General features: G+C 44.7%; 2 protein-coding genes across 2 annotated transcripts; one reads left to right on the forward strand and one right to left on the reverse strand.

Annotated features, from left to right (window-relative positions):
* Positions 1–1,750: 1,750 nt before the first annotated feature.
* LOC310751862 (uncharacterized protein) lies at positions 1,751–6,081 on the forward strand. Its single transcript, XM_083591609.1, has 2 exons — positions 1,751–1,862; positions 4,972–6,081. Exons 1-2 carry the CDS (start codon positions 1,800–1,802, stop codon positions 5,416–5,418), a joined length of 510 nt encoding a protein of 169 aa, XP_083447735.1. The 5' UTR covers positions 1,751–1,799; the 3' UTR covers positions 5,419–6,081.
* A 3,967-nt stretch (positions 6,082–10,048) lies between these two features.
* LOC310751919 (uncharacterized protein) lies at positions 10,049–12,991 on the reverse strand. The gene is made up of 2 exons (XM_083591693.1): positions 12,848–12,991; positions 10,049–11,000 (listed from the first exon to the last, which is right to left on the reverse strand). Exon 2 carries the CDS (start codon positions 10,977–10,979, stop codon positions 10,458–10,460), a length of 522 nt encoding a protein of 173 aa, XP_083447819.1. The 5' UTR covers positions 10,980–11,000; positions 12,848–12,991; the 3' UTR covers positions 10,049–10,457.
* Positions 12,992–25,123: the final 12,132 nt, after the last annotated feature.

Consider the following 25,123-nt stretch of genomic DNA (forward strand, 5'->3'; position numbering starts at 1 on the left):
TCTCTAGATAGGGCTGGAAATGCCTGCTATCCGAAATGATGGAGAGACACTGCTAGAGAATATTGAGATAGATGGACCAATGATCTGATTTGGTTTCAGACAGGTTCCTATGTTCCTATAGGTACATCTTCTCTTGTACATGAATGGATGTATACATTTTATTGTGAAATCTGTTAACTAGGTCAGTAATTGGCTGGTTGATTCACAGGTTGTTCTGAGGAAGCCATCAACAGCTCACTAGGCTAACTGCCTGGTGAAATCAGAGACGCAGAGAATGTCTTTCAGTTCTTTTATTTAAATCAACAGAAATACATGGAGACCATGGAATGTGCTTCCCCAATCTTGAACTGTTGCTCAGAGTGCCTGCTCCCCATCCCCTCAGGTACTTCCTATCTCTCAGACCCGTCCTGCTGTCTATGGTGGCCACTAAGGGAATCCCTCTGTCTCTGTTTGGCTTTCTGCTCTGTGACATGCAGGAAACGCCTGGTTCTAGGGTTCTAGGGTAAGGTCTAACACAGTGTCCAGAGAAAGCATGTGACTTGGCTGCTGTACTGTTTCTAACACATCTGACTCCTGTCTCTGTTCAGGGCTAGTGCACCTGCTACCCCTTCTCCTGTTCTTCACCTGACATTGTTTCCCAGCTCCTTTCGTCTTCTGAGGTTTGACCTGTCTCAGACCTTCTCTGGAAGCCTCTTGAGGTGGCAGTCTCCACTAGTCCTCCTCACCTGCCCAGTCCCTGACACAGGTGGGATTCTTTCTGGGTCTGCACCTGCCAAGTTTTAAGCTGTCATTCAGTGGTCTCCCTTAGGAGGTTGTGGACTCTCCTTCCTTGGAGGTTTTTAAGCAGAGGTTGGATGGCCATCTGCCATGAATGTTTTGGTTGAACTTCCTGCATTGCAGAGGGTTGGACAAGATGACCCTTCCAACTCTACAAGTCTGTGATGTAAATGGGATCAGAGGTCATAATGATAGAATCCAGCAAGGCCATCTAACAAAGATGAAAGTTGGAAGATACAGAGAAAACACAAGAAACACAACTCATAAGGAATTTGGTTCCACATGAGGCAGTGATGGCCACCAACCTGGATTGCTTTAAAAGAGATTCAACAAATCCATGGAAGCTAAGGCTACTGGTCATGATGACTAGATTCTACCTCCACGGTTGGAGGCAATATGCCCCTGAATGCTAGTTTCTGGGGTTCACAAGTGGGGAGAACACTGTTGCTTGTGGTCTTCCCATGGACATCTGGTTGGTCACTGTGAGAAACAGGATGTTGGACAAACTAGGCGTTTGATCTGATTCATCAGAGTTCCATTATGGACTCCCAGAAAAGATGTTTGTCTTGAGTTTCACATAACAGACAACCCATTTGTGCTGTCGTGCAAAAAATTATGCACACTCCAAATCCAGGATGCGGACAATGGTTTTGGTTCCCAGAAGATGTGGGCCGTATAGCCAGTTTGACTTGTAACCTTTTTGCCAAAGGCCAGGATGGATGCCGCACTTTTACGGGAACATCCAAAGCTTGATCATTTAAAAACAGAGAGATAAGCATGGTATAATAGAGGGAAAGAAATAGGTTAGGGTGGAACTAAAATGAGCAAAGGTGGCAAAAACAAAAATCCCCACCGCATAATAATTTGTAACGTACCATTATTTAATGCATAGGGGTTTAAGATTAAACATGCAGATAACATTTTCAGGAAACAACTAGTTGTGAAATAATTAAATCCTCAGGCACAGATCATGTATCACACCCATTAGAATTCCTCTGGAAGGATATAAAAGGCACCATGACATGTTCAACAGCATCCCTGAGCTCTCTACCACTTCTCTTCATTTCAGCACTCTCAAGATTCAGGTAAGTCCATTCACATTCTTTCTATCAGTGGCTGTGATACATTCTATGTTCTATGAATTGGGTTCTGTTCTCTGAAGGTCAAAGCAGTCCACCCAGGGCTGGGGAAACCTGCGGCTCTCCGAATGTTAGGGGCATAGCAAGCTGCTCTATACTGAGTGAGACCATCTGTTTTGATATCATCTGCACTGTCAGTGGCTAGCCAGGATTTCAGGCAAGGGTCTTTTTGTGGGGCAAACCCAGCCTCATATAATCAACATGCTCAACTCTAATTAATGCATGAAGGGGTTAAGACCATAGAGTAAGCTGTCCTGCCAGGCTTAGATAGGTGACACCCCCCCATCTTGGAAGGAAAGGCTCTTTGTTCTGGGCACACAGCTCAGATGGTGTGCCTTTAGCAAGTCATCTTTGTGTTTCTATACAAATAATTTAGAAACTCTTACCATTTTTGAAACTAAGTTGCACTGCCTGCAATTTTTTTGCTGTTGTATGGAAAAGCACAGCTCTGACCTTTTGAAGAGTTTGTAAGTAAAGCATTTTAAACTTATAAAACATGTGGTCTCTTTCTATATTAAGGGAAGTGAAATTTTTTGGAAATAACTTAGAAGGGGATATTTTAAAGCTCCAACAGCCTTTATTTCCATGCTTTACTTTGCTTCATGTTTTCTGATTTTAAATCTCTGCTGGGGCTTTCTCACTAAATAGTACCTGTCCCTAAACCTGGAACTAAGCATCCAGGGAATTTTCATTTTATTCTTTACCCAAATTTACTGCTTTTATTATATACTTGTTGTTATTTACTGTGCCGTTTTAAACTGTTTTTAGCTTATTTATTATATTGCGAGCATTGCCTTGTGACATATATGTGGAAGGTGATGTTGTTGTGGTTTATTTTAATGCATGCATTTGCCCCCTCCCCCCCAATTCTTGTCTATTTCACTGTACGTTAGATCTACTGGGTTGTAGACAACGTTAATTCTACTCAGAGTAGTCCGACTGAAATTAATGACCATATTAGGAGTACGGAGAGCTAAAGAAAAGAAATTAATCAACACGACTAACTTAGATGCAGTAATTTCAATGGCTCTGCTCTGAGTAGAATTTTGTTGGATACAGACTATTGCAGTTCATACTGGGAGCTTTGTTTAGGGGGTGGAAAACAATTACCACACATACACAAAAAAAATCAGGGGTGACTTGATCCATCATCAGCCTCAAGCATTTTGCCTCCTCTTCCCCAAGGACCACCAAATTTGGTGACAGAGGCAAAAATAAAACCAATTTCAAGCAGAAACAGAGTTGGTGTTGGACAAAACCAAATGCCCTGATGAGGATAGAGTCCTCAATTACTTGATGAGGAACAAGGGATGGTTAATGTTGTGCTTGGGAAAAGAAGGAAGGTGTGTGTGTGTGCGTGCGTGCAGAAACTAGCTGTTGAAGAAAACAAGACATCGGCCTCAATTTAGGGATAAAAATCTGCCAATACCACCTTATTTCAAAGCAATATTGCTAGACCACCCAAGTGCACTCCCACAGCACTCTGCCCTAGGCAGATTTCAGACAAGCATAGCTTGTACTCTGCATTCCATGAGCATATTTCTAGATAAGGAATTAACCAGTGGCATTTCCTAGAGAGAGAAAACAAGCAGCTGTCAGCAGCACTGCAGCTTCGAGGGTTACAGGTTTATCAGAACTTCTTATTCTTCTTGTCGTATACACATTTAACCATCTCCCTCCCATAGTCACTTGTGAGTATTTCAAGTTAGATTTGAGGTCTTGGAGGCTTTAGTAATAATAACAATAATTTATTATTTATATCCCGCCCATCTGGCTGGGTCTCCCCAGCCACCCTGGGTGGCTTCCAACAAAATATTAAAATACAGTGGTCTGTTAAACATTAAAAGCTTCCCTAAACAGGGCTGCCTTCAGATGTCTTCTAAAAGACAGATCGTTGTTTATTTCCTTGACATCTGGTGGGAGGGCGTTCCACAGGGCAGGCGCCACCACTGAGAAGGCCCTCTGCCTGGTTCCCTGTAACTTCGCTTCTCGCAGGGAGGGAACCACCAGAAGGCCCTCAGATCTGGACCTCATTGTCCAGGCAGAACGATGGGGGTGGAGACACTCCTTCAGGTATACTGGACCGAGGCCATTTAGGGCTTTAAAGGTCAGCACCAACACTTTGAATTGTGCTCAGAAACGTACTGGGAGCCAATGCAGATCTTTCAAGAAGGTTTAGCTTCTATGCAAAAATCTCTACCTGCAAAAAATGTAAGGATTACAATTTCAATTCAGTACAAGAAAGTACTTATTGAAGGAGCACATAGTTAAACTATGGAACTCACTCCGACAAGAGGCAATGGTGACCACTGATCTAGATAACCTTAAAATAGGATTAGACAAATCCTCTTTTACGGCTTTTTGATGATTACAAGCCATGCTAGCTATGATCTGCCTTCAATGTTGGAGGCAGCAAAGCTTCTGAATGCCTGTTGCTAGAAACTACAGGAGAGAGAGGGCTGCTCCTTGCTGGTTTCCTACAGAGGCATTTGAGTGGAAAAAGTGAGGGCAGGATGCTGGACTAGTTGGGTCATTGGCCTAATCCAGCAGGCTCTTCTCATGTTATAAATGAGCCCCCACCTCCAAACAGCTTTTCTTTCAACCCAAATCACTGACCAGAGATCCGTCAGTTCAAGAATCCCAGAACCATACAATCCATCTTCATAGTGTACCACCTTGGGTGGCAGGAAGGTGAGTAACTCAGTTTTATAATTTAATAATAATAATAATAATAATAATAATAATAATACTTTAATAATAATAATTTATTATTTATACACCGCCCATCTGGCTGGGTTTCCCCAGCCACTCTGGGTGACTTCCAACAGAACACTAAAATACAATAACCTATTAAACATTAAAAACTTCCCTAAACAGGGCTGCCTTCAGATGTCTTCTAAAAGTCTGGTAGTTGTTTTTCTCTTTGACATCTACTAATAATAATTTAAATGAGTAAATATCCATGTTTGCCATATATAGACTTACTCTAAATTATGTCTTGATTCCCCAAATGGGCATCTGCTTAATATGGGCCTTTCTCAACATGTCCTTTCAGATTCACCTCCCGTGCCAAAACATGTCTTGCTGCATCCCATCTTGTGGCCCATCCTGCGCCATCCCATCTTGCGCCTCAAAACCTGTCATTGGTCTCGGACGGTGTGGTGTCGGCTCTGGATATGGGGGCATTGGCTATGGAAGCCTTGGAGGCGGTGGCGCAGTCTCGGCCAGCAGCCTCGGGGTGCTGTCTGGAGTCCACCCCTCGTGCGTCAACCAAATCCCACCATCTGAAGTGGTGATCCAACCACCTCAGGTCGTTGTGACCATCCCTGGACCCATCCTGTCTGCCAGCTGTGAACCCTTAGCTGTGGGAGGCTACTCACCATGTGCTTCTGGAGGTTATGGAGGTTATGGAGGTTACGGAGGTTACGGAGGGGGCTATGGACGCCTTGGGAGCATCTGTGGACCAAGACGTAGACAAAGCATCTGCAAGTACCCCTGCTAAACCCAAGCTCAGCCATGATGGTCTGAACAACCAGGAACTGTCAAGACAAAGAAGAATCCATGCCTGAATCCATAGAGCTTCAGGTGTTGTGCATACCTGGCTGAGGTTCAAGGTGTTCTTCACCTGTGAGAACCAAGCCCAGGTATCTGTCTCTTGCTCTCTGCTGTTTCATCCTGTAACACAGGGGTGGCTAACCTTGCTTCTTCTTTCAGTGTGGGGGCTGCATTCACCCTTGTCCAACCCCACCTTAGGGTGGGAGGGCTCCATGCCCATGGTAGTTGTGGCAACACCCCTGCTTACACATAGACACATTCATTGACACACACAGGATACAAAAATAGACAGGACACACAAACATGGGGCACACAGAGTGACCTAGCTCCAGCGTCCAAATGTTTGTGTTTGCTGTCACCACCAAAATTGGTGGAATCCTGGGGACAGGGGTTACAGCTTGTCCTTGAACGGGTGTCTGCCACCCCTACTAGAATATGTTTGTACAACTTGCTTGCACTCGCTAGAGCCAGAGGATCAAAGCACAGCACATCAATTTATTTCTCCTTCTGCTTGATCACTGTTCTTGTTCTTGTTGTATAAATTACTGTTGGAATATGTATCCTTTTGATTTCCCTATTTACTATTAAAGCTTTTGCAGCATCATAATAATCACTCCTGTATCTTTTTTTTAAAAAAAGAACAATGGTTCCCTCCACTCCACCAAAAACAACAATGGGGTAGAGGGAAGAGTAGGAGAGAAACAAAGAAAGTCAGGTGTCTGGTCCACAATGTGGGATTTCAAAATAGAAGTGTCCCGTTGCCACAAAGGAGTGCACAAACACCCAAATCTGCCATCGTTCATGTGGAAATGTTCTAAAGCCTTAGAGCTTCCTTGGATTGGAGCAACCCATAGTGGAATTCAGAAATCCTGGCAAATGGTCCTTACATGCAGGGGGCCTCCTCATTCGCCAGGAAGAATGATCTGATGCCTCTGTTACTCAAACTCCCAGCAGTGCCCTGTCAAGTAGATCTGCCCCAAATCGCAAGGGTCATGTCAAGAGCAGTGGCCATATAGAAGGTAGAGAACCACAAATACTATTGAACAACGCAAACTAATGCTTCCAAACATGCTTGCAGATCAGAATGCAACTCCTAGTCAGTGTGCACATCCTTTGGATTCTGCAACACAGAAAGTGCTTACACATTGCACATATTTTGCAGTAAATATGGAAAGAAAGTAGGTATTCTACCATATGAAGTATTTTGAAAAGGTTTGGAGATGTTTATGTTATGCAAAAGGTGGGTACCCCAGGCATGCTTTTTATGTGTGGAGTTTCTGTACATTCTTTCAAAAACTCCACAGGAAACACTGAACCAATAATTGGAGTGCCAGTAAAACTGAAACAGGACAAGAAAAGGCAGTAGAGACCATCCCTGCCCACGAGCCTTGTTCCACTTCCCTCTTGCATGTGGGTGGTGCTAAACTTCTTTGCATGAGGCGTGGCACTCATCCACTGAAGACTGCAAACAGAAGGAATTATAATGATAGTTAAACTGGGAAATTCAACCCCATGAATAGCATTGATGGCCACTGTAATGGCTTTAGGGGTTGCTTGTGCGTAAGTTGCCGCCGCTCTGGGCTAGGTTGGCTGGTTAAACCATTTCTCGCTGGACAGCCATCCACTCCGTTGCTGTTCAGTCACTGGCAGAATCCGTCAGTGGGCGTTTCTTAAACCTTTTCCAAAATAAAAGTTGTTTGACGCCCAGTCTCCTCCTACTCTCCCTGCGCGGAAGTCTTCTGCGCAGGGAGGGCGTGGGTAGCGGAGGACCTGTGCTCTCCCCGCTGGTGTCCAGTGAAGAGTCCCGGAGCCTGCTCTCTGCTTCCCCCATTGGCCCCCCTCTATCCCTGGTGTTGCGCTGATTTTCTTCCCCAACAGGAGACCTGCCTCTCTCCCTGCTTGGCCCCTCTCCAGCATCGCTGTGGAGCCTCGCCTCCTCCTCCTCTAGTTCCGATGGCAGTTCCCTGACAGCCACCAGCCTGGATGGCTTTAAAAGAAGGTTAGATGGCTAATAGGCATGATCACTATGATCTGCATCCATTGGAGGCCGTGTGGATTCATAGAATCAAAGAACTGTAGAGTTGGAAGGGACCCTGAGGACCATCTAGTGTCCAGCCCCCTGCAAAGCAGGAATATGCAGCTGTCCCATAAGGGGATCAAACCTGCAACTCACCAGCTCTATGCTCTAACCAGCTGAGCTATCCAAGTGGTCAGCAATCGTGAGAGAGGAGAGTGCTGTTGAGCTCAGATCTTGTTTCCAGCTCTCCCACTGAGGCTTCGGGTTGGCTTCCGTGATATGCTGGACTAGGTGGGCCACTGGTTTGACCCAGCCGACTCTTCTTAAATTTATTTGCTGTGTACTTCCTCTACTGTTGGAAGCAGTATCTCTCTGAATAACAATTTCTGGGGAATATGGAAAGAAAGATTTGCCGCTGCGTTCAGGTCCTACTTGTGGGCTCTGCATTGGCATCTGAGTGGCCACTGTGAAAACAGGAAACTGGACTGGAAAGGCCATTGGCCTGATGCAGCGACAGAGCATTTCCTATGTTCCTATTATAGCTAAGTTCAACTGTTACTCTCAAAAGCAGTGGCCAATCAGTGTTGGCAGTACTGGACTGGATGGACCAATCATCAGTCAAAGGCAGCTTCCTATATTCTTGTTTCAAGAGCTCACAGCTTAGGAGTAGAACACATTTTTTTGCATGTAGGAGATCCCTGGTCGAACCCCTGGGATCTCTGAAAGGATTTTAGGTAATGGGAAAGAGAAAGAGACCCAGTCCAACTGAGCAGAACTGGACTAGAATGGATCAGACCTAGAATTATTAAATTCTAGTTCTGACTTCTATAAACTGGAAGCTGAGACAGTTAAGATGAAAGGCTTGTTCACATGTTACATTGAACACAGATACAAGCTGACCCTACATGTGTACAATAGTGTGAAAGAGTGTAACTTGTTGAACAGGTCAATTAATTGTGTACGCGGAGACTGTGCACCCATTGTATATTGCATGTGAATAACTTATGAATGTACAGCTCATCTTGGTGCATACTTGTTTAGTTGTTTAGTCATGTCCAACTCTTTGTGACCCTCTGGACTAGAGCCCACCAGGCACTCCTGTCTTCCACTGCCTCCCACAGCTTGGTCAAACTCATGTTCGCATACAGAGGTACACAAATTGTACACTTGTTGAAGGTTACATGTGAGTAACATAGAAGGGTGAAACTCAACTAGCTGTGTACAGAGGCACACTAGTTGAATGCAACCAGCATTGTTTATCTTTCTATAAGCCAGTCTGAGGTGGTGGTGGTGTTGTTTTTGCAATCAAACGTTGTACACATTTTATTCAATAAAATAATAAATAAGATAACAGCAGACAGGTGTACAGCTCACCTAGTTGGGTACAGAGGTTCACAGCCCTCGCTGAATGCAAAGTGTAACTACTAAGATGTAAAACCTGTACTCAAGTATCGTAAGTGTTCCTCAAGTTGAAGGTGCACCTTCTGCTCCAGGTGAAATGCCTCTGTTGTTCCAGGGAAGCAGCCGAGCAAGTTTAAGGATGTGTGGGCTGTGGAGAATAGCTTGTGTGGGCTGGAGGAGCACTTTGTTTAACTTGAGTGAATTAAGGAAAAAAAGAACTGTCTTTCTTGAAAGTCTGCTGAAGGATTTAATGATCTGGAAAGATAATGTGTAACATACTCAGGGATTAGGACGTGTGAAGACGAGAAGGGGAGAAATGGAATCCAGAGTCCTCTTCAGGCAACTGTGAGGATAGGAATGTGGAACATGGGCCTTTTCATTGGCTACTGGTAGAGGCATGCAGTACTGGATTGGCCAGGGCTGGTGTAAGCAAATATTAGGAGTCTCTGGTTTTTTTACTTGCCTGATCGAGAAGGCAGAAACTCCACCCATCTCCAACCCTTGGTTGCAGTGACCTTTTAAGGATATTCAGTCAATGGAGGGGCTTTGTGCTACCTGCCAATCCTAGGGGGTTGATGTTGAGCATCATCACAATGCTTGTAGAGCCAGGAGAGTCTTCAGGAGGTGCAGCTTCTAACTCCATTTTTTCCTTACACCGGCAGCTCGTTCCTTCAAGGGCTTGACTACTGCAATTCATTCTAAGTGGGGACAACCTCTGGAGGCTACATGGAACTTTAAAATTACAGTACCTAAACCCCGGGTGGCGCTGTGGGTTCAATCACAGAGCTTAGGACTTGCTGAACAGAAGGTCGGCAGTTTGAATCCCCGTGACGGGGTGAGCTCCCGTTGCTCTGTCCCAGCTCCTGCCAACCTAGCAGTTCGAAAGCACACCAGTGCAAGTAGATAAATAGGTACCGCTCCGGCGGGAAGGTAAACGACGTTTCCGTGCACTGCTCTGGTTCGCCAAAAGCGGCTTAGTCATGCTGTCCACATGACCCAGAAGCTGTACGCCGGCTCCCTTGGCCAGTGAAGCGAGATGAGCACCGCAACCCCAGAGTCGGCCACGACTGGACCTAATGGTCAGGGGTCCCTTTACCTTTACCTTAAACCACCCCTCTCACCCCCCAGGAAAGAGAAAGCATTCCAGGACAACAAAGACTGTGCTGCAACAAAAGCTTTAATGGAGCAGGGGAAAGAGCGATATGGGGAGAGGAGATGTTTGTATTACAACAGCATCGAATATAGTTTTACATGACACAACTAGCACGTGGTGAAGTACATTCTGTCCTGCCTTCCTTTGGGGAAGGTTTCCTGCATATAGCACAAAAAAGCAAGCAGAGGGGGTGGAAAATAAATACCAGAGACAATGCAACGTATCTCAGTAAAAGTGCAATGTGTGAATGTCATGGTACAGATTTCAGAGGCAGGGAGCAACTCACGGCTTCTGCTTGAAACTGCAGCAGCTCAGCACTTGTGAAAGCTCAGGTCCTTAAATTCAGTTGCTGGTTTCGGTCACGGTTGTCAGATTCCCAGGTTGCCCCAGATCCCAATGGATAATCTACTTGAGTTTAGCAGGGATACCCGCAGATGCTTTGCCTGCGCTTTGACCCATAGCAGGATTTGCCCAGATGCCCACCTACAGAGCCCCCCAATCCATAGCGGGAAGAACCGTAGCCGTAGCCTCCGGAACCACCATACCCATATCCGCCGCCATAGCCACCGCCATACCCATAGCCGCTAGCACACGGGGAATAGCCGGAGACGGCCAATGGCTGGCAGCTGGAGGACAGGATGGGTCCTGGGATGGTCAACACAACTGGAGCTGGCTGGACCATCACTTCGGATGGTGGGACCTGGCTTATACAGGACTGGGGGACACCGGGGACGACGCCAAGGCTGCTGGATGACATAGCGCCGCCGCCGCCATAGCTGACGATGCCACCGCTGATGCCACCACCAACGCCACCGCCGATGCTACCGATGCCACCGCCGATGCCACCGCCGATGCCACCGCCGATGCCACATTGTCCAATACCATGGGAAGGCCTGCTACATGGGATGGAGCATGATGACTGAGAGAAGAAAGACATGTCTGAAGAATATAGGTGAGCCTGGGGAACAACAGCAAGGAGAAAAGCAATTCATTAATTCGGAAGGAGGTGCAGAAAGGCCACGTAGCGTGGAGGAGAGCTGGCTGAATCCACCACTTTTAAGTTTCTTACTTTTCCAATATAAATTCTAGTCCTCCCCAATTTCGCTGAAAGTTGTAGGTTATTTATTTATTTATTTATTTATTTATGGCTGGCAAATCTTTAGCCTGACCCAACAAGGCAATTATTATGTTATCCACTCTTCTTCTAGTATGGAAATTACATCCTACATTAACTATGACAATTTATCTCTACACAGCGATGTTATCTCGGAAAAATAAACAAGAGCATTAAAAAAAAATTATTTTAATCATCAAAGCAACGATCTTTGGTTTCGAAAGCTTAGGAGGTGAGCCAGAATAGTTAATGAGTAAGCACACACAATCTTAATTGTGAGACCTCAAGGGCAAAATTCTTAACTGATGTAAAACAACAGGCTGGTATGGAACATCTATTCACTGACACCAGGCGTGGCTTTGAGATTCTTTGTCAAGAGATGGTAACACAGGAGCAAATTATCTCTCTCTCTCTCTCTCTCTCTCTCACACACACACACACACGAGAGAGAGAGAGAGAGAGAGAGAGAGAGAGAGAGAGATCGTTCAAGTTCAATCTTCTCACTAGGCCAGATTTAATTTTTGAATAAAGTTTTGTTGTTGTTCATCTCCAACCCACAAGAAATCTACAAACCTCCCAATAAAAAAAGCAACAAATCACAACCACCTGATTATTATGTTTTTTAAAGAAATTGAAACAATTTGGGATTCTTGTTATGAGGACAAGGAATGAGTTATGCCCATTGAGTCTCCCCTGAGTAGTATTAATGTTGCATACAGCCCACTGGGTCTATCTTAGCATGGTTTCTTCTGGTTGATTGACTATGTTCCAAGGGCTCAGCTTCTGTCATCTGAGATCCCTTTGAACTGGGGTGGGGTGAGTGGATTTCCTCTGGGACCTTCAACAGGCTCTATCACTCGCCTAAAAGCTATCCCTTAACTTATTACTGGACTGCAGGCATGGAGAACTTGTGGCCCTCCATATGTTGGTCTCTGACTCCCATCCTTCCTGTCAATTGTCCATATGTTGGCTGGGGGCTGTTTGGAGTTCTAGTCTAACAATATCTGGAGGGCTACAGGTTCCGCATCCCTGGCATATGGTCTCTCTCTCTCTCTCCTTTCTATCTATATCTATCATCTATGTTTCTAGCATCTATCTATCTATATTCTGAACTGAGCAAAGCTTTCTTTCCCTCTCTCATAATTCTTTGCAGGTTCTCACCCCATCAGGCACCTTCAAATCCCTCTCAGAACTTCACTTCAAGCAACATTGAGTGGCAGCTTAAGAACCTAAGAAGAACTCTGCTGATGGATCTGGCCAAAGTCCCATCATCTAGTCCAGCTTCCTGTCCTCACATTGACCACCCAGAATGCAACCACCCAGAAGGCAACCGCCCTCTCCCCACTCACGGTCCCCAGAAATGGCTTTTTAGAGGCATATTGCCACCAACAGTAGAGGTAGAACATTGCCATCATGGTTGGTAGCTGCTGATAGCTACATTCTCCATGGATTTACCTAATCCAAAAAGAACATAAGGACAGCCCTGGTGGATCAGGCCAAAAGTGGCCCATCTAGCCTGGCTTCCTGTTCTCACAGTGGCCAACCAAGGTCCCAGGGAGAAGTCCACAAGCAGCACCTGTGTGCAAGAGCAGTTCTCCCCACTTGCCTTTCCCAGCACTCAGAGGCTTGCTTCCTCTGAGGCAGAACTTGAGAGAGACAGACGGAGAGACTCTCAAGAATGTTCCTCTTACCCGGTTCTCTAGAGTGCAGAAATGAAGAGATGCGCTTGAGAGTTGCTGCTGAAGAGACTGTGGAAAGGCCTGGCCTTTTATACCTTTTTTCCAAGGCGCAGGCCACAGGATGAGAGGCGTACCGCCTTCCACTTTGAGATTTAATTATTTCTCAACAAGCATTTGATCTATTATCTCTGTCTTTGCCCCAATTAATTGGACATATTTATTTTTTGCTTATTATGAAGTATGAGTCGTTCTCCTTCCTGGTATATCATAATCTCTCTCACTCGCTCTTCTTAAACTCCACCCTACATTTTATTTGTCATTTGCCCTTGGTAAAATTCCCATGACTAAAAAACAAAACAAAACAAAAACCCTAGTAAATAGGGCAGCAGTGTATCGCCACCCTTGTTGAGAGAGAGGCAAGTTGAATCAACTTGGTGGCATCTATCTGAACTGGATCTAAAACACATGTCCAAGCGGGAATGTCAACACCAGATTATGTCTTAGGCAACCATTTCTTCATTGGGCTAACTTCATATTCAGCAGGAAAGTGATGGGCAATAGGGGTTTCCCACCTTCCAGACCCATCACTGGCAGAGGAGAGATGGGGAAGAAATTAGATTCATCTCTCAGTTACAGTGGTACCTCGGGTTACATACGCTTCAGGTTACATACGCTTCAGGTTACAGACTCCGCTAACCCAGAAATAGTGCTTCAGGTTAAGAACTTTGTTTCAGGATAAGAACAGAAATTGTGCTCCGGTGGCATGGCAGCAGCAGGAGGCCCCATTAGCTAAAGTGGTGCTTCAGGTTAAGAACAGTTTCAGGTTAAGTATGGACCTCCGGAACGAATTAAGTCTTTAACCCGAGGTACCACTGTAATGGTAAACCAACCTAATCCACACTTTCCAAAAACAGTGTATGAGCCAAAACACTGATGTCCTTTGAAACAGTCATTGACTGTTAACAATGAAGATTTGATTCCATTAGAAACTTGCCTTTCTTTAGGTTTTGCAATGCAAGTCCACAGCCAAGTAATGTGTACCAAAATGCATATATTTGCAGAAAGTGTGAAAATAGGAAGCATGTATCAGTGAAATGAGCTTACAAAAATGCACCGGGAGCCGGTGTAGTGTAGTGGTTAAGAGCGGTAGTCTCGTAATTTGGTGAACTGGGTTCGATTCCCCGCTCCTCCACATGCAGCTGCTGGGTGACCTTGGGCCAGTCACACTTCTCTGAAGTCTCTCAGCCCCACTCACCTCACAGAGTGTTTGTTGTGGGGGAGGAAGGGAAAGGAGAATGTTAGCCACTTTGAGACTCCTTCGGGTAGTGATAAAGTGGGATATCAAATCCAAACTATGGCTGAGAAATTAGCTATGCAAATAATATATACATATTAGGGGAAAGTGTGTCCAATCAATGTGTATATTATGAGAAATGTGCAGAAAAAAATGTGGCTGATGAACTTTCACGAGAGCTTTTAAGAGGGAAAAAAAATAATTGCAAACCAATGCAGAAATGTGGAGAATTGAACTTAAGGCTAGGAAAGATGAAAAAAGAAGAGAAAGCAAAATTGACAGATTTGCCCATCCCTAAAGCAGCTCCTTGGGCAGAGCAGCTGTTACTAGCAACAAAACTGCCAACAAAGTTAAGGTGCAATCTTAAGTATGGAAAGCCAATTTAATTTACACTGGTTTAAGCTGAGCTGCTACAAAGTATGCTAGATACAAACTCCATTTAGGAATGGGGATATTGCTGACTGAGCTGGCCTAACCCTGGCAGAGGGGAACCAAGCCTTCAAAACAGAGTATGGCTCACACCACCATTTTGGCCATGTATGTGGGAGTTTGAGTCCAGTAACAGTTGTCAAGATACAGTGCTGTTCATACCACTTGGGTTACAGACCCAGGCAAAAGTATTATCAAAGCACTTCTGGCCACCATACTGCAGATTGCTCAACTATATCTTAGGATAGTCTTCCCTTATCTGGACTTTAGATGTTGTTGAACTCACGATGCCCATCAGCCTTCACTTGCATGGTCAATGGTGATGGAAAGGTGTGGTCCAGTAACATTTGAAGGACCACAGTTTCCCCATCCCTAACATGGCCAATATGGAAGAAGACAGGCCAGTGTTCTGGTGTGATAAAAGACACCTTCTTTTGCTTAAGAATAGGAAGATATATAAATTCAATAAATGGAAATGGAATGAGATAGCTAAGTGGTAGAGAAACAGCTTTGCACTCAGTCGTCCTTGATTTCAATCCCCAGCACCTCTGGGTAGGTGCTGGAATGACCCCTTCTCAAAACCTTGGAGACCCTCTGCCAGTCAGTGTATACGAAGGTAGATCTGACTTGTTATTAGGCAGATTCTTATCTTTCTGTTGAAACCAGCCCTAGTTAAGTAGGAGAACAGGCATAGCTCAGCTACACAGCCAATATCATCAGTGGTCAGGGAGAGTGTAAGTTGTAGACTGCGGAAGGCATCAAGCTGGGGTAGGTCAGTCTAGAGTGGGAAGCCTTTGACCCTCCAGATGTTTTTGGAGTCCACCATCCTTGACAATTGGCCATGCTGATCAGCTGAGCCTGACAGAGTCTAACAATACCTGAAAGACAAAAAAAATTTTTTTCTTTCCAGTAGCACCTTAAAGACCAACTAAGTTAGTTCTTGGTATGAGCTTTCGTGTGCATGCACACTTCTTCAGATACACTGAAAAAGAAGTTGCCAGATCCTTCTATATAGTGAGAAGGTGGGGAGGGGTATTACTCAGAAGGGTGGTGGGAATGGGTGATTGGCAGATAGCTGTGATGAGCCTGTTGACGACTCTTAACGACTGCAATAGGTCTTATCTGCAACTAATACCTGGAAGGTCATGAGGACCGGGATCTTCCTTGAACAGAGGAACAACCATCACTCAGTGACAGAACACCTCTTTGGGCATGCAGGATGTCCCAAATTCAACCATCAGCATCTCCAGCTAGGGCAAAGGTAAACTCCCTGCCTGAAACCTCAGAGAGCCACTGCGTATCAGTGTGGACATTGCCGAGCAAGATAGAGCAAAGATGCACTATTGGGCCTTTGGTCAATGATCAGGGAGAGCAGGACTCTAACAGTGCTGGAAGGGCACCAAGGTGGCAACCACTGAACTATTTACATTTTTAAAAGAATATAATAGGGGGAACTGAGCAAGGGCACTGTCAAATAACTGGCTCATTGTAAAGCATTGCCAAGGTTTCAACTATCCATGACATAGCCTCCCCATAGGTAAGTATGACTGGCTGGAGGTCTCACACTGACATCTTGTGTGTTTGCATAGTTGATATTAGGGAGCTATACCTTGACAAAATGATCATGTTTCAGTTGTCTGCTAACAACCCTTCTGTGTTGGTTTAAATCAGGCATAGGCAAACTCGGCCCTCCAGAAGTTTTGGGGCTACACTTCCCATAATCCTTGACCACTGCTCCTGTTATCTAGGGAAGATGGGAGTTGTAGTCCCAAAAACATCTGGAGGACCAAGTTTGCCTTTGCCTGGTTTAAATGCCTGGAAAGAGTCAGATCCCAAATGTTCCCTTGTCATCCTTTCAGAGTTGGACCTTTGGGGCTCTTTCCAATGGAAGGTGATATCTAAGTGGGCAGTGGTAAACAGCATAGCAGTTAGGTCTAAAAGGGCCAGAGTAGGACATGGTTTCAACGACTGACCAATAATATTAGAAACGACATTTTAAAAAAAATAAAAAATAAAATCTGATCTTAGGGAGAGAAGCACTTCTTGCTCAAATCTTTTGGTCACCCATGAAACGTATCATAAATCCCAATGGGCCGGTCATACCTGATCAGCCTCTGCTCCACATCACTGTATGCAGGTCAGTTGTGTCAGAAGTTATGGAGGTGAGGAAACCGACACGGAGCTGTTTTCGAAAACAGGAGCCCTTAATTCATGGAACTCTTCGTTCCACCCAACGCCATGTGGGAAAAAGTCATTATCAGCCCACAAAAACCACTGGACTACCACCTGTTTACAACACAGGCCGCTTCTGCAAAAGTTTCTAGAAGCGTTTCCTAACTCTCTTTGAATTTAATTCATATCTCTTTGGATGCCACCGCAGTGAATTATTTGCTGCGATCGTGAGATAGATCTGGAATGTCTTAAGCAGGCATTCCCCCCCTTGCCAAAGAAAATTTTATTGCCATTCATTAGTGGGGTGTTGAATTTAAAATCATTCCATTAGAAGTAATCATAATATTGCAGGCATGGAAAGAAGAAAAGAACTGCCATCTGACTAATTAAAGGGTTCGCAAAGCCGTCTGAAATCCTTTCGGTAACAGGAGGCTGAAAAATTGCAGCCTCCGCCCCACCTCTGGCTGTTGTTCCCATTAATATCTCAGAATCATCCAAGGCTCAGCAAGATGAAGTCATAAAGGGAGTTTGTTGGCAGGAGGGGGGGGGAATATTGTGAAACGTTGTGCAGTGAACCCAGAAACGAGGCATTGCAACATTAAGACATTCATTTTTGAGGAAGTTGACGAACATGAAAGGACTCCGAAGAATTGGTAGGTAGACACAGGGCTTTTTTCAGGCTGGAACTCACCAGAAATCAGTTCCAGCACCTCTCAGGTGGGTGTCATTATAAGAGGACAAGGGAGATGTTCATGGTGAGTTCCTGCACCTCTTTTTCTAGAAAAATGGCACTGGGTAGACAGATACCCTGTCCAGTGGTACCTGAATTAGGTACTTAATTCATTCCGGAGATCCGTTCTTAACCTGAAACTGTTCTTAACCTGAAGCACCATTTTAGCTAATGGGGCCTCCTGCTGCTGCCGTGCCACCGGAGCACAATTTCTGTTCTCATCCTAAAGCAAAGTTCTTAACTCGAGGTACTGTTTCTGGGTTAGCAGAGACTGTAACCTGAAGCGTATGTAACCTGAAGCGTATGTAAGCCGAGGTACCACTGTATATTTTCACATGATCTAGCAAGGGTGCAGGAACCTTACAACCTCCATCAACCCTCACCTTTGACTGTGGCTGATGAAATTCATAGTTCAGCAACATATAGAGGGCCAAAGGTTCTCCCACATATGCTTCATTTCTATGTCTTCCTAACTTTTAAAAAGTATTTATACCCCACCATATAAAAAAGCAAACAAATGCTCAGGAGTTCTTCATGACATTCATAGGTTCTCTAAGAACCTTTAAAAAGAGTAGAGTATAAATAGAGTCAAAATAAGGAGTGAGGACCCCAATGTTCATCATAATCTGGAGGGCCACAGGTTCCCATCCTTGCTTTATACCTCTGGAAGTACATTTAATATGTGATCCCTGATTGGTTGGGACATGAATCTACAGGGATGATATGCCATAGGGTAGAATCCGGTGTTAATCCTACTCAGAAGAGATCCTTTGAAATCAAGGGACATGATTAAATTAAACCCATTGGTTTCAGTGGGTCTACTCTGAGTATGACTTGGTTGGATGCAACCCTTGGTTTGGAAATGGAGTTTTCTAAAAGTGTATCTGAAGTCAATACAATCAACACAAAACTCAAAAAAATCTGTGTATTCCCTGCCCATGGATTCAGATTCAAGCTGGTTTTTTCGACTTGTTGATTTGCCATTTAGGAGGACAGTTGAGTTGAAACACATCTGCCTATGGAAGATATTTGTATAGTGTAAGGTGGATATACCCACCCACCTTAGGTTGGATGGACCATTTGGTCTAAAATTATCTGAATTGTTTTGAATGCATAGTGGATTTTATGTGATTGTGAATGGAGATGCAACATTTGATAGTTCTTGGCTATGTTATTTATTTTATGAAACAGTAGTTTTTAAATTGTGAGTTTAAAATATTTGCACTAAATTTAGAGCCAATCAACACAACTTAGATCCTCTTCATTTTACATGTTGGCAGAGGATCCCTATTAAAGAATTCCACACATACTAATGGATCCCTTTGAAATTATCTAAATTCAAGTGTTTGTACTAAGGGCCAGCAAGTGTAAATTACTAAGATTTTATAATAGCTCTGGTCTGCTATGGCAGTGGTACATTACTCCAGGCTTAGTGGTAATTGTTGATTTGTTGTATATACACTGTAATGCCTTGGAGATATTTGTTCAAATAAAAACAACAACATTGAAGACTTGCTTTGTGGATCTAACAATCTATACTTACCATGGTCACATCACCACATCTTTTAAAAATATTTATATATTTTACAGAGAAACACACTAACCTTCTTTGTCCCTCCTGGAAAGAAGCCAAGTTTTAAAAAGGGATTGGGGGTGCTTAAAATCTGCTCTTGGTAAAATAGTTTCTAACAGTATGAAATATGAAAGAGAGGGAGCGGGAGAAACAGAGACAGAGACAGAGTGAATCAAGGAAACAGAAGGACAAGTCTTGCTGAAGAAGAATCAGCATGGCTTCTGCCAACGGGAGTCCTATCTCATAAATGTTTCTGAATATTTTGAGAATGTCAAGAAACATGTGGATGGGGGTCATCCTGAAGATACTGTGTCCTTAGACTGTGTGCTTTTGACAAGAACCCACCCCCCTCAATAAATGTATCAGTCATGGAATGAGAGGACATGCTGTCTTATGGTAAACATAATGGGAAGCAGAGAGATTAGAAAAAAATGGACACTGCCAGAAAGTGGAATCCCCAAAGGTTCTATGGGATGCCTCAATGATTTAATTTTTTTGAAACTGACCCCTAAGGAAGGACTGGGACCACTGTAGGTGAGGGTATTTCTGAAGCACCTCCACAACAGGTGGTTGCTGGCATCAGGTCTACCAGGGTGACCAAAGCTAAGTCTAAAGTGGCTTGAAATGGGTCTAGATAATCCATTTTCATCCAAGATTCCCTGAAACTGAGGTCCCTCCACAGATTCCAACTTTTGTCCCCAGATTCCAACTTTTCAACTTTATCTATTTGATTTCTTACAATAAGCCATTTTAGTTAAGAATGACACCTTCCCTGAATACGATCTGTAAATGGTGCCAGAGAGCGAACCTCGAATATTCTGAATGGAAACTGTGTGTGCTCTAGTCCTGAGCAGTGTGCTCCCCTCTTCCAATTAATATATGCAAATAAACATGAGAAGTTTCCTCACACTAAGCCTGACCATCAGTGAGCTATTTCAACTGCCACCAGCTATTTGAGTTGTTATTGGCATAAGAGCCATTTGAGTTCTTAGCCTCGGGCAGCAAAATGTCTTGAGCTGCTTCTGAATCTAAGAACAGGATAGTGCAAACATTACCACTACCCCTAATTCCATGCATGGAAGGTGGCTGGACTGGAAGCTGAAACTTATTTTATCCTTGGCAATGTGAAAACAATGTTTCTAGCAACAGGTCACTAGCACGCTAGTTTCCAGCACTGGAAGGCAGCACCATAGTTTAGCAGCAGCAGAACAGTCTGTAGCATACATAGTTCTGGTTTCCAACACAAGGGGTCTCAGGGGGCTCAAGAGGAAAGGCTGGGAGTGGGGGACTGCCACCGCTGCCCTCCAGTATTATTTGCCTCAGGCAATTATCTCGTTCAGTCTCACGATAGGTACAGCCCTGCTTAGGTTGAGGTCAGGGATGACTGGTGCCCTTTGCGAGTGGAGAGCTGGAAGGCAGGAATACTAGTAATAGGTGGTACCAGAAAGCCAACAATAGACAGAGCCAACTTATTTTAGCTTTGTCTCCATTCTCCTCCCTGCCTGAGACTAAGGAAGAGGAAGACTGGCAGGCAGGGCTAAGTAATCAATTGGTTCTAAGTAAAAAGACAGCATCTTAAAAAGCTGAGACATCACCATGCTGACAAAGGTCCGTATAGTTCAAGCTATGGTTTTCCCAGTCGTGGTGTATGGAAGTGAGAGCTGGACCATCAAGAAGGCTGGTCGCTGAAAAATGAATGCTTTTCAATTATGGTGCTGGAGCAGACTCTTGAGAGTCCCATGGACTGCAAGAAGATCAAACCTCTCCATTCTGAAGGAAATTGGCCCTGAGTGCTCACTGGAAGGACAGATCCTGAAGCTGAGGCTCCAAGACTTTGGCCACCTTTTGAGAAGAGAAGACTCCCTGGAAAAGACCCTGATGTTGGGAAAGACGGAGGGCACAAGGAGAAGGGACGGCAGAGGATGAGATGGTTGGACAGTGTTCTCGAAGCCACTAACATGAGTTTGACCAAACTGTGGGAGGCAGTGGAAGACAGGAGTGCCTGGTGTGCTCTGGTCCAGGGGGTCACGAAGAGGCGGACATGACTAAACGACTAAAAAACAACAAGAAAAGGCAGACAGACTGAGACTGGTGGGGCAGTGTCCTCTCCAGGGTTTCAGGAAGGAGTCTTCCCTAGCCATGGAGATGTCAGGGTCTGAACCTGGGACCTGTTAACAGGGTATCCTGTTAAAAGGATCTGGGAGGAGTGGCTCCTGTCCGATGCCCAGATGGGAGCAAGGACCATACTTCTTCTCCAAAGGGGACCAGTTGGGAGATGCTCTGATTTGACGTAGGTCATAGGGCTCATTTCCCCCCACTGGCTTCACCCTTAGTAACACTCCCAGTGGTCGGGCAGGAGTGACACACACAGTTGCTTACCGCAAAGCCTATGACCAAGTCTTCACATCTGTAACCAATAAAGTTGTGGCCGAACCAATATGCCATGTGTTGCCTGGTTAGTTGCACCTTAGGAAACAGGGTGATTACAGGGCCTCGAAACACAAGAGATGCCTGGAGGGCCACGTTTGCACACACCCTTCTCCTGAGGTTCCCTGTCCTGGCTTGCAGAAAAGCCCAGCTGAAAACGCCTCAGGGTTTTCAATAAGTGCAGGAACCCAGAAAGGTTATAAAGTGCAGATCACCGGTGATATGATTTTAGCTATTCATTCATTCATTCATTCATTCATTCATTCATTCATTCATTCATTAAATTTATATCCTGCCCTTCCTTCCAAAGGAGCCCAGAGTGTCAAGCAGTCTGTGATAAAACAATAAAAAACACATCTTATTCATGGTATGGAAAAAGTGGATCGAGAAAACAATGTCTCAATTTCTCATAACACTAGAACTTGTCAACATCCAATGAAGCTGAATGTTGATTGGGACAGGCAAAAGAGAGTACTTCTTCAAACGTCATTTAGTTATACTATGCAACTCACATCTGCTGGAGGAAGCGATGGTCACCGACCTAGAGGGCTTCAAAAGAGCATTGGAACCATTCGTGATGGGCAAGGCAATGGTTTGCTGCTAGCCATGATGGCTATAGTTTGCCTCCATGGTCAAAGGCATTAATGCTTCTGAATATGAGTTGCTGGAAACCACAGAAGGGGAGTAATAATAATAATTTATTATTTATACCCTGCCCAACTGGTTTGGTTTCCCCAGGCAGTCTGGGCGGCTCCCAACAGAATATCAACAACACAATAAAGCATGAAACAATAAAACCCTCCCTGAACAGGGCTGCCTTCAGATGTCTTCTAAAAGTCAGATAGTTGTTTATTTCCATCTGATGGGAGGGTGTTCCACAGGGAGGCTGCCACTACCGAGAAGGTCCTCTGCCTGGTTCCTGTAACTTCACTTCTCACAGTGAGGGAACTGGCAGAAGACCCTCAGAGGTAGACCTCAGTGTCTGGGCTGAACAATGGGGGTGGAGACGCTCCTTCAGGTATATTGGACTGAGTCTGAGTGTGTTCTTATGCTCAAATCCTGCTTGCAGGTTTCCCATAGAGGCATATGGTGGCCACTCTAAGAACAAGATGGCGGACCAGATGGGTCACTGGCCTAGGCCAGTAAGTTCTTCTTAAAAATGATATTAATATGGATGCAGACCAGGAAGCACCTCTGCTCAAAGGTCTTGTTGGAAGAGGAAGGTCTTCAACAGGTGACAAAAATAACAACGTGGAAGACTCTTGTCTCATATTCGAGGGGAAGGACATCCAAAGGGTAGCTGCCAACACAAGGAAGGCCCTGTTTTTACATTGTGTGTAACAGAACTCCTGATAAGAGAGACTGCTGAAATCAAAAGAGAGAAAAATCTAATTCCAGTGACAGATTCTTGAGTTTGCCTCTGTAGGCTTGACAGGGGAGCTGAAAATAATGCCAATATATTTCACATCTGGCAACCCAAGTGTATACTCAATTCTAACCAAACTAAGCCACATAGAGCACAATATACAGCAGGAGGCTTTCGTTTGGTCAGAATTGAATATACACCTCCAGAGTTAACAGTAAATACATTACTTCTGGTAAATGAGACACCAGAGCTGCTGGAGGGCTGTGAAAATTTGGGTCTTGGACTTTTTAGACTTGTCTACCCATGAACTATCTGAAACCCAAAGGGCATTTGGGTTGCCAGATGTCATTTTCTTTTCCAGCTCTCTTACCCCACTATGGAGATATGTTCCTATGGGGAGCTACTAGGCTTTGGAAAAGTTCCACAACAGCCTTGCTGGAACACAAACATGTGGAACACCAATCCATGGCAGTGCAGACTTTTATTGGTTTGCCTTCAGCCTAGCAAACATAGGAAATGGAGAGGTCCCTGGTTCAGAAATTATCCAGAAATTATCTGAATTATCCAGACTATTCCCATCAGACATGAAGGAAAGTAGTATCACACAACTGGTTGCTTCCAAATCAGAGTGGAGAGTTCAGCTCTCCTTGCAGAACTGACATTAAAAATATATATATACTGCAGCAATCATCAATGTGCACATTCCAGCTTGCCAGACAAAATAACCTCCCTTACCTCCTCCTCAGAGCCAATTTTGGGGCTGTAGGGGGAGAAAAATGGGGGAACCCCATTGCGCTAGCTGAAGTCCTTGTGTGGGCTACCACTAGTGGGACTCATTCATTGTATCCAGCCTATGGGTTGCAACCCTCATTTCCCTTCCCACTGACTTCTGAGCCATGCCTTTAATTGCCATTAATTGGTTTATCATGTGCTTAACATTTTTGTTATGACAAGGGTTGGTTTCAGATCCAAGACTGGTTTCAGAGCCTTGCCTCCTACACTGCTTCCTTAGAGTCAACGGGGTGGGAGGAGGGGAGAGAGCAATAATGGGTATGCGTGGCACTGAAGACTGAGGGCAAGGAATGTGGACGTTCCCTACCCAAGATTCTCCCTTATGAAAGAGGTTACAACCTTTGAAGCTATATGTATAAAAAAAGCAAGTAAGTGGGACATAACTTATGGGTGGTGCAGAGAAAGTGAATAGAGAGAAGTTATTCTTTCCTCTTCCATGTATGGGGCCATCCAATGAAGCTAAATGTTGGAAGATTCAGAACAGATAAAATAACACACTTCTTCACACAGCACAGTTGAATCCATGGAACTTGATAGCACCACAATGTATTGATGGCCACCAACCTTGATGGCTTCCAAAGAGGACTGGACAAATTCATGCAGGACAAAAAGCTTACAAGTAGTCATAGTGGCTAAGCTCTACCTCCACTGTTGCAGTATGCCTCTGAATACCAGTTGCCGAAAATAGGTGGGGAGATTGCTTTAGTGCCCATGTTCTGGTTGTGGGCTTCCTAAGGCCATCAGGTTGGCCATTGTGAGCACAGGGTGCTAGACTAGATGAACTTTATCAAGTGGGGCTCCTCATACGCTCTTGTGGGTACCAAAGAGAGAGGGCTCTGGTGTCCTTGCCCTGCATGTGGGTTTCCTGGAGGAATCTGATTGGCCAATGTGAGAATAGGTTGATGAGCTGTGGTGCTCTATGGTCTATGTTATGAGAACTAGATGGGCCTTTGGCTTCATCTAACAGGACTCTTCTAATGCTGAGGCCTCAATGAGATCCTACCTTTTCCACTTTCTGTTGCTGCAATGTACCAATTCCCTTATTTCTTGTTCCTTATTTGGTTGCAAGAGACGTTCTGAGTTGCACATTGTTTGACAAGAGAGGGCATCATGGCTCACATGGTTTCAAACGTTGGGTCTCATGAATGCATCTCAGGTTTCAGGGCCAAGGAAGACCCCTCAGCCCAAGACTAAGGTGCTTCCTGTTAGGCAGAGCAGACAATTATTGGGCTGATGGACCATTGACCTGACTCAGTAGAAGGCAATTAACCTCTGCAATTTTCTTGGGGAGATTAATGCTGACTGTCTGGTTAAAAGAGAAGAGAGAGAAGGAAGCGCTAGGTCTAAATGACAGGGCTGTGGGTAATCATTGGTGGAACCTCAATTAAATCCAAGGCAATTTCACAAAAGATGAGACAGATAAATTCAAAGGTGGAATGTGCGGTTTTCAGATGGCTGATGGAGGCCTGGAATCCAGAACACAACAAAGCAATTTGGGATTTCTG

The sequence above is a fragment of the Podarcis filfolensis genome (genome assembly GCF_964270895.1).
Source record: "Podarcis filfolensis genome assembly, chromosome: 16".
Classification (NCBI taxonomy): domain Eukaryota; kingdom Metazoa; phylum Chordata; class Lepidosauria; order Squamata; family Lacertidae; genus Podarcis; species Podarcis filfolensis.